The sequence below is a fragment of the Lonchura striata genome, chromosome Z, assembly GCF_046129695.1.
Source record: "Lonchura striata isolate bLonStr1 chromosome Z, bLonStr1.mat, whole genome shotgun sequence".
In the NCBI taxonomy this organism is placed as follows: domain Eukaryota; kingdom Metazoa; phylum Chordata; class Aves; order Passeriformes; family Estrildidae; genus Lonchura; species Lonchura striata.
Window position 1 is genome coordinate 86,266,611 of NC_134642.1, and position 18,449 is coordinate 86,285,059.

Here is an 18,449-nt window from a genome sequence, read left to right on the forward strand (position 1 = left end):
GCAGCCGCGGAGACAGCCGGGGACAGCCAGGCCGAGCCGGCCGGCGGTGTCCATGCCAGTGCTGGTGTCAATGCCGGCGCCAATGCCGGTGCCGTTGTCAGTGCTGATGCTGGTGCCGGTTCTGGTGCCATTGTCAGTGCCGCTGCTGGCACCGGTTCCGGTCTCAGTGTCAATGCCAATCCTGGTGCCATTGTCAATACCGATGCTGGTGCCGGTTCCGGTGTCAGTGTCAATGCCAATGCCGGTGCTGGTTCCAGTGTCAATACCAATGGCAATACCGGTGCCGGTGTAAATGGCAATACCGGTGCTGATACCAGGCCTGTGTAAATGGCAATACCAGTGCTGATGCCGATGCTGGTTACAATGCCAATGCCGATGCAAATGCCTATGCCAATGCCAATAGCAGTGCTGGTTCCGATGCCAGTGCCGGTGCCAATAGTGCTACCGATGCCTGTATCAATGGCAATACCAATTCTGATGCCGGTACTGGTTTTGATACCAGTGTCGGTAATAGTTTTGAATCCGATGCTAGTACCAGTACCAGTGCCGGTTCTGATGCCGGTGCCGATTCTGATGCCAATTCTGGTACTGGTACCGGTGCTGATAGCGGTGCCGGTTCCAATGCTAATGCCGGTACCAGTGCCAGTGCCAATAGCGGTACCAGTACCGATGGCAGTATCAATGCCAATAGCGGTACCGGTTCTGGTCCGGACCAGCGCACGGCGGCAGGGCCGGTTCCGACGCCGATGCCGGTTCCACTGTCAATGCCGATGCCGATGCTGACGCCGGTACTGGTGCCGGTTCTGATGCCGGTGCCGGTATCAATGCCCATGCCGGTACCGGTGCCGTTTCGTTCCGCCCGGGGCTGGCCACTGAGGCACCGCGGTCACTCGGGGCGGCGAACACGTCACCGTGTGGGCGGGGATTAGGCGGGGCCGCGCAGGCGCAGTGCCTCGGGGCGGGCTGCAGGGGGCGGACAGAGGAGGTGCCGCGCAGGCGCAGTGTCCCGCGCGGCCGGCAGGGGTGGACAGAGGCGGGGCCGCGCAGGCGCAGTGCCCGGCGCGGCCGTCAGGGGCGGACAGAGGCGGTACCGCGCAGGCGCAGTGCCTCGGGGCGGCTGGCAGGGGGCGGGCAGGGGCGGTGCCGCGCAGGCGCAGTGCCTCGGGGTGGGCAGGGGCGGTGCCGCGCAGGCACAGTGTCCCGCGCGGCAGGCAGGGGGTGGACAGAGGCGGGGCCGCGCAGGCGCAGTGACTCGGGGCGGGCGGCAGGGGGCGGGCAGGGGCGGTGCCGCGCAGGCGCAGTGCCTTGGGGGGCTGCAGGGGGCGGGCAGGGGCGGGGCCGCGCAGGCGCAGTGCCCCGCGCGGCCGGCAGGGGGCGGACGCGGGCCGGCGCCGCCGCCGCCATGAGCAAGGGCCCGGGGCCGGAGCCGGGGCCGGGGCCGGGGCCGGGCCCGGAGCCCGGCCCGCCGCCGCTGCCGCTCCGCCACGGCGACCCCGCGGCCGCGGGGCCCGGCGCGCCCGGCGGGCTGTTCGCCTGGCTGCGCGGGCGCTGCCTGGGCCGCGGCGCCGCCGTGGACCCGGCGCGGGAGGCGTTCGGCGCCATGACCGGGCTGTACGGCGCCATCCAGCCCGCCGACTCCGTGTGCCTCAGCACCCGCACGCACGGCGCCGTCTTCAACCTCGAGTACTCGCCCGACGGGTAGGTGCGCGGGGGCTCTGCCCTCACCTGCCGCCAGGTGCGCGGCCGGCTCCGCCCTCCGCCCTCCGCCCTGCCCGCAGCCCGGCACCGCGGTCCGGCCCGGCTGCTGCCGCGCCTGGAAACCCGTGCTCTGCAAGGCTTCGGGGAAACCCGCTGGGTTGCAGAATAGACACTGCAGATAAACCTGATTGATTTTAAAAAATGTGGGTATTGGTCTAGTACCGATATCCAGCTGTGGCGGAGAAAAACTCTAACAGTTTAAAGTTAGGAAGTGTCTGTTTACAAAGCTCCTGCTCTGAATTACTACAGAAATATGGATATTGATTTAATACCAATAGCCAGCCGTGACGGACAGAAACTCTCGTAACAGTTTAAAGTTAGAAAGTGTGTATTTACAAAGCTCCTGCTCTGAATTATTACAGAAATATGGATATTGATTTAATACCAATAGCCAGCCGTGACGGACAAAATCTCTCGTAATAGTTTAAAGATCGAAAGTGTGTGTTTGCAAAGCTGCTGTGAATTATTACAGAAATGTGGATATTGATTTAATACCAATATTCAGCTGTGATGGACAGAAACTCTCTAACAGTTTAAAGTTAGAAAGTGTGTGTTTACTGTGTGTGGGATTGTTCCCAAATCCACACTACGCCTTCCAGGTGATTACAGAGCCCTGTTATCCATACAAGTACTGAACACCCAAAATGCAAACACATATTCATCATTTTGGTACATCCCATTCCCTGCTGTGCTAATAATTCCAAAAGCCATTCAGCATGCATGGTTTGTCCCTTGAAATGGGTCGGTGTCCCTTCCATGGGGAGGGGTCCCAAAATGAGGAAGTCAATGAAGTCTTCCTCGTTCTACCTTTTCAGTGCCAATATGACAAATGAACTCTTGGTAGAACTCCCATTCCTTGTCTTCAATTGGTTTCAGAACAGAGGAGGCCCACAATTGTCTTATGTTCCTAAAGTTTATGTTTCAGACCTTTGACTCAGTGTTACCTTTCCTGTCTCAGAAGCCCTGGAGGGTGTGGGCAGAGGGCCCGGGTGGCACAGAGAGTCTGTGCTGGAGGGCAAAACCCCACACCAAAGCGGAGTTTTCTATTCTGCTCCCTGCAGCTCCGTGCTGACCATGGCCTGTGAACAGACTGAGGTCCTGCTCTTTGACCCAATATCTTCAAAGCACATCAAGACTCTCTCTGAAGCTCACGAAGACTGTGTAAATAACATCAGGTGGGTCAAGAGGGACATTCTGACACAACTCACTCTATACCTAGGCATTGTAGCTTAAATCTTACTCTGCCACTTTCTTGGGATAGAGCTGGAAATAGCAAGAGCATGACTCTAAATCCATCACTGTTCTTATCATGTAGTAGTCTTCCTTTTAAATTCAGAGGTTTTAAGTTCTTCTGGTTATGGGAATAGATTCTGAGGTGTGAATTTAACCTGTCTTCTAGCTATATTGCAGCTGCTCTTCACTCAGATTCTCAAAGCAATAAAAGCCCGCTCCAAAACCCCAAAACAACAACCAACTACAAAGCAACAAAAAACTTCAAACAAGAGCTAAACCCAAACAAAAAACCCCAGGAAAACTGTAGAAAATTCCAAGTGTTTTCACTCAGAAGAGCCAAATATAATGTGGGGTGCCGTGTCCATCAGATAAGCTGATGTTTTTCACAAACGGGTTGTTCTTTTAACAAAGAGTGATGTTTCACATCAGCTGGATATTTGTCATTAAAGCTGTATTAAAATGTGTGTCTGTCTGACACAACTCTGTTCTGCACACAGTGTATGCAGCATTGCCTGGAGCCTTGTTCAGGTTAATGAGCAGGATTGCAGTCACTGCAGCACTGCGGACGTTCCTTGTGCTCAGCACCAAAAGTGCTTACTGCTTACCAGAGTTTGGGAGTTTGGTAGCTGGTTGTTGTTGCCTGTTTTGTGTGGTGTGGCTCTGGGCCTGCAGGATTTTTACTGTGTGTTTTTTGGATGGGAGTCTTGTTCCTTTTACCTCAGGTGGGGCTTTTCTTAATTGAGTGCCCCCATGGAATGAATTCCAAACATGAGCCAGTGTGCCCTGTCCTTGTGAAACAGAAGGCTTGCCTGAATTCCAGTGATGCTCCCCTTTGATCTGCACACTGCAAACCCTGTGATTTCACCCATTCATTTTCTCACTGAACCAAGTAACGTGTGTTGGTGTGTGCTCAAACAGGGCCCCATCCTCACTCGGTGTTTTTGGAAAGGCTGACATTTGCTTCAGTAAGCTCCAGACTCTGTTTGTTCAGTTAATTTCCTAGCTGTGCTGCTCCAGCCCCAGCGAGTGCTGTGCAGAGGGGGAGCAGACCGAGTTACCGCGGGGGTCCTTCTGAGCATGTGCTCCTCTGGTGGTTTGGCTCTCGTGTGGCTGGCACGCAATTCCTCAGCACACAAACCCCCAGAAAGCCCCAGACCGAGCCGAACTGGTGCTGTGCCTGTGAGCTTGCTGGTGTGCTGCTGCTGGTTCGTAGCCCCGCAGGTCTGCTTGCAGCTGAGCTGTGGCGGCGCGGGCTCCGCGTGAGCTCAGCGCTCGTGCGTGGCTGTCTGTGGCTGCTCCCTCGGCTCCATGGTGCCTGGCTGTCCTGCCCAGCCCGTGCAGGGCGCCCTGAGTACGTTCCAACCCCACAGGTTCCTGGATAACCGGCTGTTCGCCACGTGCTCCGACGACACCACCATCGCACTCTGGGACCTGAGGAAGCTCAACACCAAAGTGTGCACGCTGCACGGCCACACCAGCTGGGTTAAGAACATCGAGTATGACACCAACACCAGGCTGCTGGTCACCTCGGGCTTTGACGGCAACGTCATCATCTGGGACACCAACAGGTACTGCACTGCCCCGTGGCCCTGCTGCGGCACGGCGGGACAGGCACACCTGGACAGGGAAACCGGGATAGGCACGGCAGGACAGGCACACTGGAACAGGCACACCAGGACAGGCACACCAGGACAGGCATACTGACACAGCTACACCAGGACAGGCACACCAGGACAGCTACACCGGGACAGGTACAGTGGGACAAGTACACTGGCACAGGCACACTGGGACAGGCACACCAGGACAGGCACACTGGCACAGGCATACTGACACAGCTACACCAGGACAGGCACACCAGGACAGCTACACTGGCACAGCTACACCAGGACAGGCACACCGGGACAGCTACACCAGGACAGGCACACCAGCACATGTACACCAGCACAGGTACACTGGCGCAGCTACACTAGGACAGGCACACCAGGACAGGCAGACAGGCATACCAGCACAGGCAGACTGGGACAGGCACACTGGGACAGGCATGGTGGGACAAGTACAACAGGATATGTACACCAGGACAGGCACACCGGGACAGGCACACCAGGACAGGGAAACCGGGATAGGCACGGCAGGACAGGCACACTGGCACAGGCACACTGGGACAGGCACACCAGGACAGGCACACCAGGACAGGCAGACAGGCGCACCAGGACAGGCAGACTGGGACAGGCACACTGGGACAGGCACACTGGCACAGCTACACCAGGACAGGCACACCAGGTGTTCTGTGCAGGAGGCAGAGCCTGCCTCCCAGAGTGGGGCTGCCGTGTGTTCTGGCACTGGGACCAGTTTGTAGCCCTTGCCAAGGGCTTGCATTGCCTCTCTGGCAGCAGAGATGGCTGGGAGGGAGCTTCTCTTCCTGCTGTGCCAGAACACAGCTCTCCCTTCCAAAAAAGTTCTGTCCTCCCTGCTGTAGTTGTGCCAAGATGTGACTTCACCCATTCCATTAAAAAGCACTTGAAAAGAATGTTTTGGGGTGAACGCAATGAACGGTGCTGAACCCCTGTGGACACAATCACAGCTGGAGGTGGAGCTGACCGCTGCCCCTCCTGTGCTTGTCTTGCTGTCCAGGTGCACAGAGGATGGCTGTCCCCACAAGAAGTTCTTTCACACCCGTTTTCTGATGCGAATGAGGCTGACACCAGACTGTTCCAAAATGCTGATCTCCACCTCCTCTGGTTACCTTCTGATTTTGCACGACCTTGACCTGAACAAGTCCTTAGAGGTTGGCAGCTACCCGATCTTGCGAGCCAGGAGGACCACGTCGAGCTCAGGTGAATGCTGGTGAGGCGTGGCAGGTCCTGTGCTGTGGGCGTCCCTTGGGGCACTCCTGGCCTGCAGCCACGTGTGCTGGGCTGCCTGTGGGCTCACCTGCCTGCTGTGTTTGCAGACATCACGTCTTCAGGCTCCTCTGGCCCTCGAGCCGTGGGCTCACCCTGTCACCAGAACAACTCAGGGCCGCCCTCGGAGAAAACCTTGTCACGGCCCTCCCAGCGAGAAGGTAGGAAAAGATCACTAAACAAAAAGATAAATGAAAATAAATCCTGGACTTTGATTTACTGAACCCAAAAGAGACCAGGGTACAAGAGTGAAGAACTCATTTTTTGTCCTGTGGTTTTTAAAGAATGGTGTTGCTGAGACTTCTGTTAAACCATTAAAATCTCATTGCACACCAGAGCCTGGGGATCTAATCAGCTTTTGTGTCTCAGAAATCTAGTAAATTTAAATATCTGTATTTTATGTCAATGCATTGCTGTTGCATGGAGGTGCTCCCTTTTCCTTGTGTTTTCCTATGAACATAGTTTGTGTGAATGATCTTTTAGGGAAAAATCCAGAGAATGGGCGTGAATTTGGCAAATGGGTGAACACTTTGTGCATCCCTTGCAATTTCAAAGAACTATAGTTTTAATTTTTAGCTACTCATGGTTATGAGATGCTGAAGCACACTGCTGAGAGGAGGCTTACCTGGGTGCCAGGGAGTGATTGACCTGGGAGTGAGGGAAAGTGTTGGGAGGAATTTGGACAGCACATCATACAAGCTTGGGAATCATAAATTCTTACAAAAACCTCAGCCTTTAGATTTTGCTGTAATACTAAGGAAGAGCATAAGCGTGGAAGGTTGATGTAGTTGTCAGTGTGGTGGGTTGAGTGCAGGTCTTGGCACGCAGATTTCATAAAAGGGAGCTGAGCCCGTGGGTGTTGGCTCAGGGTTCCTGTGACCCTCTTGAGTTTCCCTGTCCTGATGGTGAGCTCTGTCCTGTGCAGCTGCCACAGGCGTGGCCCCATTTCAGCAGCAGGGCTGGTGAGAGGGGTGAAGTCATTGCGTGCAGTTCACAGACTCACAGTCAATTCCCTTGCAGGGGGATCACCTAGAAATAGCCTTGAGGTGTTAACACCAGAGGTTCCTGGAGAAAGAGACCGTGGAAACTGCATCACGTCGCTGCAGCTGCACCCCAAGGGCTGGGCCACGCTGCTGCGGTGCTCCAGCAACACAGATGACCAGGAGGTAACACATTACCTTCTCTTCTTCTTTGAAATACGTGCTTTTGGGTTGGTTTTTTTTCTTTTTTTAATAATCTTCCTGGTAGAACCTGCTTCAAGCCTTTTCCTTGATGCAGGAAGTTGTAAGACCAGCTAAGACAGTTCAGCTGCAAGCTGCAGATTCTGCTCCTCTAACCTCACCAACAGTATAGAATAGTACTGCACCAATAATAAAGTTTTAGTTACTTTGATTGCTGATGTAAATTGAGGTTCATTTGGTTTTGGTGGGATTTATTTTTTTGTCTCTGTGTAATTTATTTGGGATTTTTTTTGTTGTTGTTGAAGAAAGCAACCTTTGTAATGGTAACCCTTTACACACGTGTAGAGGACTGAGTGGAAGTATAGCAGACTGGTCATAAATTTTAATGCTGGTTCTGCAACAGTCAAACTGCTGTACAGCACAGAATTTTTGTGACATGCAAAATGTTACATTGGGTCAGTTGGTACTGATGATTGACTCAGTTATAATTTCTCTTAGTCCTAGAGTCTGCTTTACTCTGTTTTATTAATATTCAGTGGTACTTTTTTTTTTGTGGTTATTTCAGAAGCATGCATAAAACAGAGCTAGGAATACTTGTCTTGGAGCTGAAGTAGAATCAACAAGCTTTAAACTTTGTCATTGTTTTTTTTTTTCTTTTACATTTGTTCTGATATTAAATAATGAAATGACAGGGATCCTTAATGTGTGTCAGAAATAACAAACTGGCTGTAGAGGTGTTCATAACCTTCCTTCAAAAATGTGTTACCTGCTTGCTTCAAGATTCCATTCCTTTTGAAGTCAAAGGCATAAAATGCCAGTGAGTTACAGTCAGCTGAATCTGAGTTTATAGATTTAATTTCAGTATTTACTAAATTAGAGCTGGTGCCTGACCAGAGGATTAGGCTTTGCTCTCTGCGGATGAAACCTAGATTGGGAGGATTATGTCTAGCACATTTAAGGAGTGGCTGTAAGGCTGGGCAGGCGCTTTGCTCGGGTGGCTCACAGGGAGGGAGGTGCTGGGGCAGGTGCTCCGTGTGCTCCTTGGGGAGCAGTCAGCAGCAGCATCGCCCTCCTGTGCTGCACCTGCTCACAGGAGCTGCTGTCACCTGCGGAGCTGCAGCGGGAGGGAATGTGTGTTCGCAGTGCTTTACTTCTCTTTCAGTGTCCCTTTCTCTGCCTCTCCCTTTAGTGGACTTGTGTCTATGAATTCCAGGAAGGAGCCCCGGTGCGCCCCGTGTCCCCGCGCTGCTCCCTGCGCCTGACGCACTGCATCGAGGAGGCCAACGTGGGCCGGGGCTACATCAAGGAGCTGTGCTTCAGCCCCGACGGCCGCATGATCTCGTCCCCGCACGGCTTCGGCATCCGCCTGCTGGGCTTCGACGCGCAGTGCAGCGAGCTGGTGGACTGCCTGCCGCGGGAGGCCAGCCCGCTGCGCGAGATCCGCTCGCTCTACTCCCACAACGACGTGGTGCTCACCACCAAGTTCTCCCCCACGCACTGTCAGATCGCCTCGGGGTGCCTTAGCGGACGCGTCTCCCTCTACCAGCCAAAGTTCTAGGCACGGCAGCGGCCCCTGCGGATGGACGTTGCTGGGTTTCACGTGAGCCCCGTGGAAGTGTGCTCTCTCCAAACCTCCAGTCCGAGGAGGTGGCGGCTGCCGCGGTCCCGGGACGTGCCGTGCAAGGATTTATTAGGCCAGCAGCATACGGATCTTGGTCCTGCCTCCGTGAGCCCGTGGCCCAGCCCGCCAGCAGACCGCTGCTGCTCCTGCTGATCCTGTGCCATCGGGCTGCTGTCCTGCTGTGTTTGTACCCTGATACTTGATTGTTTCCTTCAGCGCGGCTCCCATGGGCTGCTCGGAGCAGCACGGAGGGGCAGGGTGCCCAGGGACCTCCTGTCCCAGAGGAGCTGGACTGCCTCACCTCTGCTTCCTCTTCTGTCACTGAAGCAACTCTGTGGTGATCAGTAGATAACGGCCTGCTTGTCTACATAAGCAACACGGTTAGTTACTCTAACCAAAAAAAAAAGAAAAGAAAAAGGAATTTTGCTTTCATTTCTATGTTAATGTGGTTGTCATTGGCTAGAAGAATAAGTCCTGGTGTGGCTTAGGCTGGCAGGGGCCACTGGAGGCCCCCAGGCCACCCCTGCACGGGCAGGCTCCCCTCGAGCCCACCCCTCAGCACTAGGGAGGACCCTGGCCCAGGGCATCTCTGGGTTCGTGCAGCAGGACAGCTCTGTCCCCTCCTCTGCCAGGCGTCTGTTGCAGGGGGCTGGTCACATCATCCCACATCTGAATCATGCTGGCTTTTCGCTGATGTTTGGGTATTTCCCACCTGCCTGTTTTTCCACACACACTTGGCCTGCACTCTGGCTGTGGAGAAATTAATTTGGATGTGTCCCTAGTATTGCCAGGTGAGCCTTTCTTCACATGTGCTGTCAGCTTGGGAGGACATTAAAAGCAAACCTGTCAACAGTGGGATCTACCTGGCTCTAACCAGGCTTATCATCAGGTGTGGAACACTGTAGTGCTCACTCTGAGAGGGGCTGGAGGGGAAGCTGTGTGAGGAGCAGCAGAGATCTTTGGAGCTGGGAGGAGTCTGAGATGAGATCTCATGGTGCTCTTGAACATCCTCCTGTGGGGCAGTGGAGGGGCAACTCTGGTCTCTTCACTGCCGTGACTGCAGCCAGGGCAGGGCTGGGCTGGGCCAGGGCAGCTCAGGCTGGAGGGCAGGAAAGGCTCTTCCCAGAGGTGCTGGCACTGCCCAGGCTCCCCAGGGCATGGGCACGGCCCCGAGGCTGCCAGAGCTGCAGGAGAGCTCCAGGGATGCCCGGGGGGATCTGGGGGTCTGTGCAGGCCAGGGGTGGGACTGGCTGATCCTGTGGGTCCCTCCAGCTCAGGGGATTCTGTGATTGTGTGGTCACACCCAGAGTATGAATGCCAGACTTCAGCCCTAGAGTTAATAGAGCTAACCTTGTAAATGCACAGGTATTGTGCATCCATATCAGTTGATAATGTTCTCATCACTTACATGTTCCAAGATGAGGGTTTTTTAATATTTCACTGCAGTTTTGCAGACTAGTCACACTCTCAGTTCAGCAGGGAACTTTACCTGAAAGGACTGTCACCTGCTGATGTTCAGGTACACTCTCTCTGGCTCAGCGGAGCACACTTGTTCAAAGCTGACTCTTACAAAGCCTTTTGCAAAATGTGTTTGGGGATAAAGACAACATTTATGGACCTGAGAGAGCTGGAAAGGTAAGCCTGAGGACCCTCCTGTAGCTTTGTGTTTATGTGGGTAGTATACCCTGGTGTGGGTGCAGATGTCATTGAAACTTAAACCTCCTCTGCATTATGAGAGAAGAAAATCCCAAGTTTCCTCTTTTGGAGAATTTCTTTGTTAAATGAAGCCTTCAATTTCGTGTGTTAGGTACTGTGGGGACTAACACCCCTTCTGCTGGCCTGAGCCTGCACATTGGGCAGGTGGGTCTGCCGGGCTGTGAAAGCACTCAGTGCTTCCCTTGGCTGTGGCTCAACGCCCTGGGAGTGAAGCGTGCAGGAAACTTGGGGACAAGAATGGGATACAGGATTTTTATGCAAAGGAAGAGCTACCAGGAGTTTGTGTGGGCCAGGCTGTTTGGGGAAAAAAAGCCCAGGTCCTGCCCAGGACTACAGCAGCTTTCCCCCAAGCATTTGCTGTCCCACTGCCAGGCTGCTGTTTTCTCACCTTATTTAATGTTTTATTACACATCATGGAAGGGACTGCAGGGACACTTGAGAGAACCTTGGCGTTCTCACGGGCTTGCACAGTGTTTGTTTTGGAGGTGAAGGAGCACCCACAGGACCGAGGTGGTTCTTGGGTGGATCTGTCTGTTTCCAAGGCTGTTCTTGTTTTTGCTGTCAGAACCTCCTCAGACTGGTGGATCCCTAGTGACTGTAACGCTATGCCTGTGAATATGCACTGAGTGTTACCTTTTTAATTCTACCTCATGATACGCTGTGTTTTACACCAGTATTGTGCTGAGCTTTGGACACTCACTTTGTGTAGAGGACCATTACCCCAAAGTGAGAGGTGTGTGACAGGTGTGTCACCGCTCCTCCATAGCACCTGTGGCTGGCTGGCAGGCCCTGCCTGGCTCCCTGGCAGCTCACCTGGTGGAGGGGTTTGGTCACCTTGATGCTTTTGTAGTGTGTCCAGCAGATGCATAAAATGACAGAATCAGTACCTGTATGCTGTAGAAACATTACTTAGTTTTTCTGATGACATTTGTAATAAGTTTGAGTTAGAGTAAGTAGGTAGTCTTAGATTTTGGTCATTCGACTGATTACTCCTTTTCAACAAACTTGGAAGTTTTCCATGAAGGCTTTACGGTATTTTACCTGTGAAGTTCACTTCTCAGTGGCTTACAGCTGACATGCCTCACGGTCATGTGGTGGTGCAAGTGTTTTCAGTTCTCAGTAGCATTACTGAAACAATGAATTTATGTGTTGGTGAGCTTCAGGTTATTTCTAGGTAGTCAAACAAAAAAAAAGTTTATCTTCTAGTTGTGTTTCAAAAGTTGAATGCTCGACCTCGAGAAGTGTATAAAACTGTGAAACAACTGTAAGGGAACATTTCCAAGGGAGATGGATTGCGCTGACAGAGGGGTGGCTCACACCAGGGGTGTCTGACCTGGTGTGGCAGCACTGGATAAATTCCACAGCATTTCTCGCTTGTGGCACAACCACGGAGCCCCGTGGGGACGTGGCGGCGGCTGCGGGAGCCGGGGCGGTGTCGAGGCTGGTTCTGCTGTCCCAGGGCGGTGTCAGGGCTGGTTCTGTTCTGTCCCTGGGTCCCAGGGCAGTGTCGGGGCTGGTTCTGCTCTGTCCCCGGGTCCCAGGGCAGTGTCGGGGCTGGTTCTGCTCTGTCCCCGGGTCCCAGGGCAGTGTTGGGGCTGGTTCTGCTCTGTCCCCGGGTCCCAGGGCAGTGTCGGGGCTGGTTCTGCTGTCCCAGGGCAGTGTCAGGGCTGGTTCTGCTCTGTCCCTGGGTCCCAGGGCAGTGTCGGGGCTGGTTCTGCTCTGTCCCCGGGTCCCAGGGCAGTATCAGGGCTGGTTCTCCTGTCCCAGCCCGGCTGTGCTGTGCCGTGCCCGGGCTGGCACCATGCGGGGCTGCTGCTCCCAGGTCACACAGGGCCGGCACTGTTGCACCATGGGGATAGAGGAAAAGCACAGCGGTGCCCACACACACACAGGATTGTTTGCACTCGTGGAGTCTTGGGGTAAGGACAGCTCGATGCCTACTACCAGAATTAGAATGTAAACATCAGTTTTTGCGGGGAGGGGGGAACGGGTCTTGGTTAAGTTAGTGGGGTTTGTTTCTGTTTGTGTTGTGATTTTTATTTGGGTAGCACTGATGTGGAGAAGGTTCTGACATCGTAATACATGGGTCTGTTGCTCTAGGACATATAAACTCCTAGAAAAAAAATAAATACACTTGCCAAATGAAAGCTTTCGAAAAATGCAGTTTACAAGATTGTAAGAATTTGGAGAGAAAGGAAGAACTCAACGACCCATCATGTTTTTAGCCTGCAGGAAACAGAAACTTCTCATTGGCTGATCATAGTTAAAGGTGCATTTTCTAAAGCACTAAATATCCTCAGTTAAGTATAAGGTTTTTAATACAGAAACAAATTGTGCATGTAGAGTATTTTGAAATACCTGAGATTTCATAGTAAAAACTGTAGCCTTTTAATACCGTATATGAAGTATCGGAACTGCTTTGAAAGTATTGTACTTACAGCCGTACAGTAACTTACTATTTGTGGACAGTTTCTCTTGCTTGCATAATAAACATTTAATAATTCACTGAATTGAAGTGTACTTTATTTATGTTAAAATGAGCCATGCTGGCTCTTGCCTGCCCCCAAAAATTAAGAGGAAAAACACTTCCAAGTGTTTAGATGCTGGCATTCGCAAGTGTGTGTGTCACAGCAGTGCTTTTACGTTAAGTTTTTCTGAAAGTGACATATGAAGAGTCAAAATTGACTCTGAACTTCACACCCAGGGCTCCACTATTTCATTTTTGCTGGGCACTGACCAGCTCTGAGCTTGTGCCAAACCCTTGACACTTTGGTTTCCCTGATGTTACAGGAGCACATAACATCTTCCACAGAGAAACACGATGCAGATTTTTTTTTATTCCATCAAGGAGAGATTACAAAAAAAAAAAGGTACACCAGTAAAAATCAGATTCTGCCAGTAACAAACATCCAGTAAACATTTTATTTAGATGGAGATAATCACCACTGGGATACAGGAACTCGTGCTTGTGCCCACCCACTGCTGTCTGTGAAGCTCAGGACTGTATGATTACAACACACTGATTAGGATCAATTTCGGAAGACAGTTTTAGCAAATGGAAAACCCAAATTCAGAAAAGCAATAGCCCCTCCAAAACTTAAGACTAAATTCAAAGCAGTTTCTGAAAGCTTTTCTGCTCCCCATCATCCGAAGAGTTTTGGTTTATATGTGAATGTATAGTTTAATTAAAGAGGAAGCCCTCAGGGAGAATCAAACACTTTTTGTCGGGACCCTCATCCAGCTCAGGGTTGTGCTCGCTCTTCTGCCCCTGCAGCTAAAGCCTCGAGTCTCTCTCTCTGCTCTCTGTGAGACACAGGTTTCCCTCAGTCCTTTCCAATGCCTGCCCACACAAGTCCTGAAACACATCTCCAAGCACCCCACCTTTCCTGCCTCCCTGCCTCCGAGGTCATCTTTGGCTTTTCATCTCCACTGTACCTACAGACCTCCACTGGAGCAGGTAACCCAGGACTCTCACCTTGCCCGTGCCACTCCGTGTTGCAGAACCATGAACAAACACACCAAGCAGGCAGAACCCCGAGTTTTGGGTACAAATGTCTCGTGATTGATAATTCCACAGAGGGAGCAGAGAAAAGAGAAGACGTGGCAGTGCAAAAAGCCGTGTGTGAAGTGCTTGAGCAGCTGCAGGAGCTGGAGTGTCCCGTGAGCCTTAAAGACAGGGACAACCTCCCTGATCCTGTAGCTGGAGGCAACAGAAAAAGCAGCAATTAAAAAATAAAAAGTCCTCAGAAAAAGCAGAACAAACTCCATGTTTTTTAACGAGGAAGGACACTTTAAAGCTTCAGTGAGTTTGCTGTCCCATTCCTTCCCCGTTTCCCTTTTCCCAGGAAGGCACACGTACAAACACGCACACGTACACACACGAGATCCAGCCTGGGCCGAGGTGGGTGCCGCGGCTGGAGGACACGGTCACCGCAGCCGCACAGCGGCGGCTGCAGCAGGCTGAGGCGCAGCCAGGAGCTCTGCACCTCATCATCCCCTTCTGTACCTGTCCTTTGAACTTTGCACGATGAGAACCCCACAACACCTGAAAATGCAGTTCCATAATCGAGGCTGGGAAGATGATCAGGCAATGGAATTGTTTTTCTTCAGCTCCTCCTTGATTCTCATGTTCAAAACATGGGCAGCGGAGTGCCCCATCACAGAGCACAATGCAATTTTGGGAGTGATACAGCCTACTTTCCTTTCCTCTTTTACACCTTGTACTTGCCTGGTAGCTCTGTTATGGGTAAACTCACCTGCCAGCAAAGGAATACTCTAAGAAGTTCATCATAATTGCACCAAGGTTTAAATGTATCACCATTCACCCCATAAATACGGAAGGCTGGGAAGAGTTACCTGCCACAGGCACAGGCACTGCTCCCCGGGACACTGAGAGTGCTGGCAGCCCACGAGCAGGACGGGGTCACAGCAGCTTCAGCAGGAACTCATAGGTGGCGTTGATGATCCCCCAGGACAGCACCGAGCGGTGGTAGTTGAGGTGGGCTCCTCGGAACAGGTGGATCACCTTCCTGTCGCGTTCCAGCCAGATCTTCGCCAGCACTTTGGGGAAGGACTGAAACTCGCCGCCGATCTGCGCCTGCATGCGAGTCTTTACGACGTTGATAGGGAAGAATAAGAAGCCCAGCACGGCGCCCAGCAGCCCGCCACAGATGAAGTCGTTGACCAGGTGCGAGCTGTGCGAGGTGGCCTCGGGCAGGCACTGCTTGATGGGCCCCCGCAGGCCGAAGAAGAGCACGTTGCTGGGCCCGTTGCGGAGCAGAATGGGCACCAGTCCCCGGTAATACTCCCGCACCCCGTAGGCCTTCAGCACCTTGAACGCCTGGTAGGTATTTGTGAACTTGTCGTGGTGCCTGTGGTCCTGCAGCAGCGTCTGCACGCGCTCGAAGGGCGTGAGCATGGCCTCGGTGGTGCCGGCCAGCGCGGCCGCCACGCTGCGCGTCAGCAGCTCGGGGCCGCGGGCCTCGCTGAGCAGCAGCGCCGAGAAATCCTCGTAGAGGCCGAACATGAGGGCCAGAGTGGTGGTCTTCTGCAGCAGCGGGGGCAGGATGCCGCGGTAGAGCGTGCGCAGCCCGTCGCGGCGCAGCTGGCGCACGGCATCGCGCGCGCGCAGCCCGTGCAGCTGCTGCCGGAACAGCACCTTCTGGATGGGGAAGGTCACCGCGATGTTGGTGAAGGCGGCGCACAGCCCGCACACGTAGTGCTTGCCCGAGGAGCCCGCCGCCTCCTCGGGGGCGGCCGGGGCCATGGTGGAGCCGCTGCAGCTCGGCCCTACCGCGTCACCCCGCCGGCGCAGGGGCGGCGGCAGCGCCCGCCGGGCCCCGCGGCGCCCCTGCCATCCCTGCTCACGCCAGGCCGCCCCAACACTCAGCACGCCCTCCCTCCCGCTCTGCTGGGATTGAAATGGAAATAAATCACAGGTTCCAACAGCCAGAGGCGGGCCCTCACGCTGATAAAACGCTGTGTGAGCAAACTAAAGAGAGGCTGCCACAAAACCTGTAAAAAGCCAAAGCTGAATCAAACGCGTGCAGCAGCATCACAAAGCCTGATCCTTGCACTCTGCCTCTCCCTGCGGCACAAACCACACTTTGTGCGGCTGCACTCGGCCCGCAGCTGAGCACCTGCAGCCACAAGGGATGCACAGATGGCACACTGGGGTGGCTTCAGTGACACGGTGCAGGAACCCTGCACAAGTCCCAGCTCACTGCCACGCAGCCTCCTCTGCAGCAGCCCCCACGCCCGGCGTCCACTCCTGCTGAGAAGCTTCACAAGGCGAATTCAGCCAGGCCCAGCGTCCTGAAGGATGTGGAACTGAGGCAGCTTGACCAGCTGGTGTGAGCAGGACTGCAGGGATTGTTACCTGGCAAACCCTGTTGGACAGAAAAATGGGATGATTTCTGTAATCCCATGAGAAGATGCTCCTGCAGGTGCCCAAATCCCACCCTCGATCCCCACCCAGCCGGAGGAAGGTTGGTGACAGCTGACCAGTGTGTGGGCGAGACTGTGGGAGCTCCTGAGCCTCGGATCCCGCCCGGCACCTGCAGCGGTGTCTGGGACAACAGCCCTGCCTGGACGAGGAGGGCAGCGAGAAAGGGGGAAGGAAAGGGGGAGGATGGGCGAGAGAGAAAGGAGCAGGGAGAAACGGAGGAGAAAAGGGAGGGGAGGAAAGGGCTGGGGGGAGAAAGGCAGGGAAGGGACAGAGCCGTTTGCTCTCCCGTTGGCTCTCGGGGTCCCGCGGCCTCTGAGCGGTGTCTCCGTGCCCCGGGGGCCGCAGCCGGGGCCCGAGATGCTCCCGGCTTTGGGGCCTGCCCGCTCGGGGCCGCGGCACCGGAGCCCTGCACCGGCCCCGCAGCGCCGCCCCGGCGCGGCCCGGCGGGTCCCGGCTCCGCCGCGGGCCCAAGGTCAGCCCGGCGGCGGCGGCGGCGCACCGGGCCCGGGAGCCGCGGCTGCCGCTGCCCGGCGCGTGCGCGGAGCCCGCGGCGGGGGCGCTGCGGGGCGGCACCGGAGCGGAGCGCACAGGGAGGGCACCGGGAGCGCACCGGTACCGGGATGGTAGCGGGATAGCACCGGGAGCGCACCGGGATGGTACCGGGGTCGCACAGGAGCTCACCGGGATGGGACCGGGGTCGCACAGGAGCGTACCGGGATGGTACCGGGATGGTACCGGGATGTACCGGGAGCTCACCGGGACCGCTCCGGCCGCGGGACCGCCGCCCCACGAGCGCCCGGCCCGGCGCGGCCCCGCGCCGCGCTCTGACGTCACCGCGCCGACGTGTGACGTCACCGCGCGCCGCGCGGGGCGGGAGACCCGGCGGCGTTAGCCGTCCGCGCGGCGCGGGCCACGCCCCCGCTCACGCCCGCCAATCAGACGGCGAGGTTGGTCAGGCCACGCCTCCGGGGCGGGGCGGAGGCGAGTGAGTGACGGCGGGAGCGCGGGAGGGAGCGGGGCGGACCCGGGAGAGACCAGGGAGAAACCCGGGACAGAACCGGGACAGAGCCGGGAGGGACCCGGGACAGAGCCGGGAGGGACCCGGGAGAAACCCGGGAGAGAGCCGGGAGAGACCAGGGAGAGACCCGGGACAGAGCCAGGAGGGACCCGGGACAGAGCCAGGAGGGACCCGGGACAGAGCCGGGAGAGACCCGGGACAGAGCCGGGACAGACACGGGACAGCTCCGGGCCGGGCCAGCTGGGCTCCGCCCGAGTCGTGCCGTGCCGGTCCCCGCTCCCGCAGCCGGGAGGCGCCGGCGGGGTCCGTGCCGGTGCGGGGCCGGTGCGGTGCTGGCACCGGGTACTGCTCACGGCCGCGTTTGTTCCGTGCTCACCGTGCCCAGGGCTGCGCAGTCAGCCCGGCACCGCATGGCCCGGGGCTCTGTGTCCCGCCGGTTCTCCCTCCGGTGCCCTGCCCTGCCGTGCCGAGCCGTGCCGTGCCGGGCTTGCGGCGGTGCGGAGCGTGGTCCGCACCACGGAGCCCCGTCCCAGCCGGGGCAGCGGCGGGCGCCGGGCCAGCCCTGGGCGCGTTCCGCCCGGCCGTGCCCGTGCCGGGGGTCCCGGCGGGCCGGAGCGGGTCTCGGCCGGCCCCGGAGCCCTGAGCCCGTGGGAGCGCGGCGGTCTGCCCGGCACGGCCCCGCAGCTCCGGTGGGACAGCAGCGCCAGAACGGCTCCGGCGGCCCTGCCGCCCGCGGCAGTGGGGCAACGGGCCGGGGTCTGCGTGGGCAGAGAGCTGAGCTGTGCGTGGGCACAGTGGGCAGAGAGCTCAGCTTTGCATGGGCGGTGCTCAGCTGTGCGTGGGCACAGAGCTCAGCTGTGCGTGGGCAGAGTGGGCACGGTGCTCAGCTGTGCGTGGGCACAGTGGGCACGGTGCTGAGCTCTGCGTGGGCAGAGAGCTGAGCTCTGCGTGGGCAGAGTGGACACAGTGCTCAGCTCTGCGTGGGCACAGTGGCGGTGGCTCAGCTGTGCGTGGGCAGGCGCGAATCCAGGTGGGCTCTCACGTCCTGTGACCCCTTCGCCCGTGCTGCCGGCCG

At 56.1% G+C, this 18,449-nt stretch overlaps 2 protein-coding genes across 3 annotated transcripts; one reads left to right on the forward strand and one right to left on the reverse strand.

The window, feature by feature from the left end:
* Positions 1–1,402: 1,402 nt before the first annotated feature.
* DCAF10 (DDB1 and CUL4 associated factor 10) lies at positions 1,403–12,919 on the forward strand. Of its 2 annotated transcripts, none has more exons than XM_021551867.2 (7): positions 1,403–1,698; positions 2,820–2,933; positions 4,362–4,559; positions 5,623–5,825; positions 5,942–6,052; positions 6,912–7,057; positions 8,262–12,919. In XM_021551867.2, exons 1-7 carry the CDS (start codon positions 1,403–1,405, stop codon positions 8,628–8,630), a joined length of 1,437 nt encoding a protein of 478 aa, XP_021407542.1. In that variant the 3' UTR covers positions 8,631–12,919. The 2 variants fall into 2 exon arrangements, with proteins under 2 accessions (XP_021407542.1, XP_021407543.1); XM_021551868.2 differs by having other exon boundaries at positions 8,286–12,919.
* Positions 12,920–13,299: 380 nt separating this feature from the next.
* Positions 13,300–17,173, reverse strand: SLC25A51 (solute carrier family 25 member 51). Its single transcript, XM_021551855.3, has 2 exons — positions 17,038–17,173; positions 13,300–16,297 (listed from the first exon to the last, which is right to left on the reverse strand). The coding sequence occupies exon 2, from the start codon at positions 15,673–15,675 to the stop codon at positions 14,833–14,835; it is 843 nt and encodes a 280-aa protein (XP_021407530.1). The 5' UTR covers positions 15,676–16,297; positions 17,038–17,173; the 3' UTR covers positions 13,300–14,832.
* Between the last annotated feature and the right edge of the window lie 1,276 nt (positions 17,174–18,449).

Coding starts and splice junctions, on each gene's coding strand:
- SLC25A51 (XM_021551855.3), bottom strand. CDS start 15,675: ATGGCCCCGGCCGCCCCCGAGGAGGCGGCGGGCTCCTCGGGCAAGCAC.
- DCAF10 (XM_021551867.2), top strand. CDS start 1,403: ATGAGCAAGGGCCCGGGGCCGGAGCCGGGGCCGGGGCCGGGGCCGGGC. Junction 1,699..2,819: donor CTCGAGTACTCGCCCGACGG/GTAGGTGCGCGG, acceptor TGCTCCCTGCAG/CTCCGTGCTGACCATGGCCT. Junction 5,826..5,941: donor GAGGACCACGTCGAGCTCAG/GTGAATGCTGGT, acceptor CTGTGTTTGCAG/ACATCACGTCTTCAGGCTCC.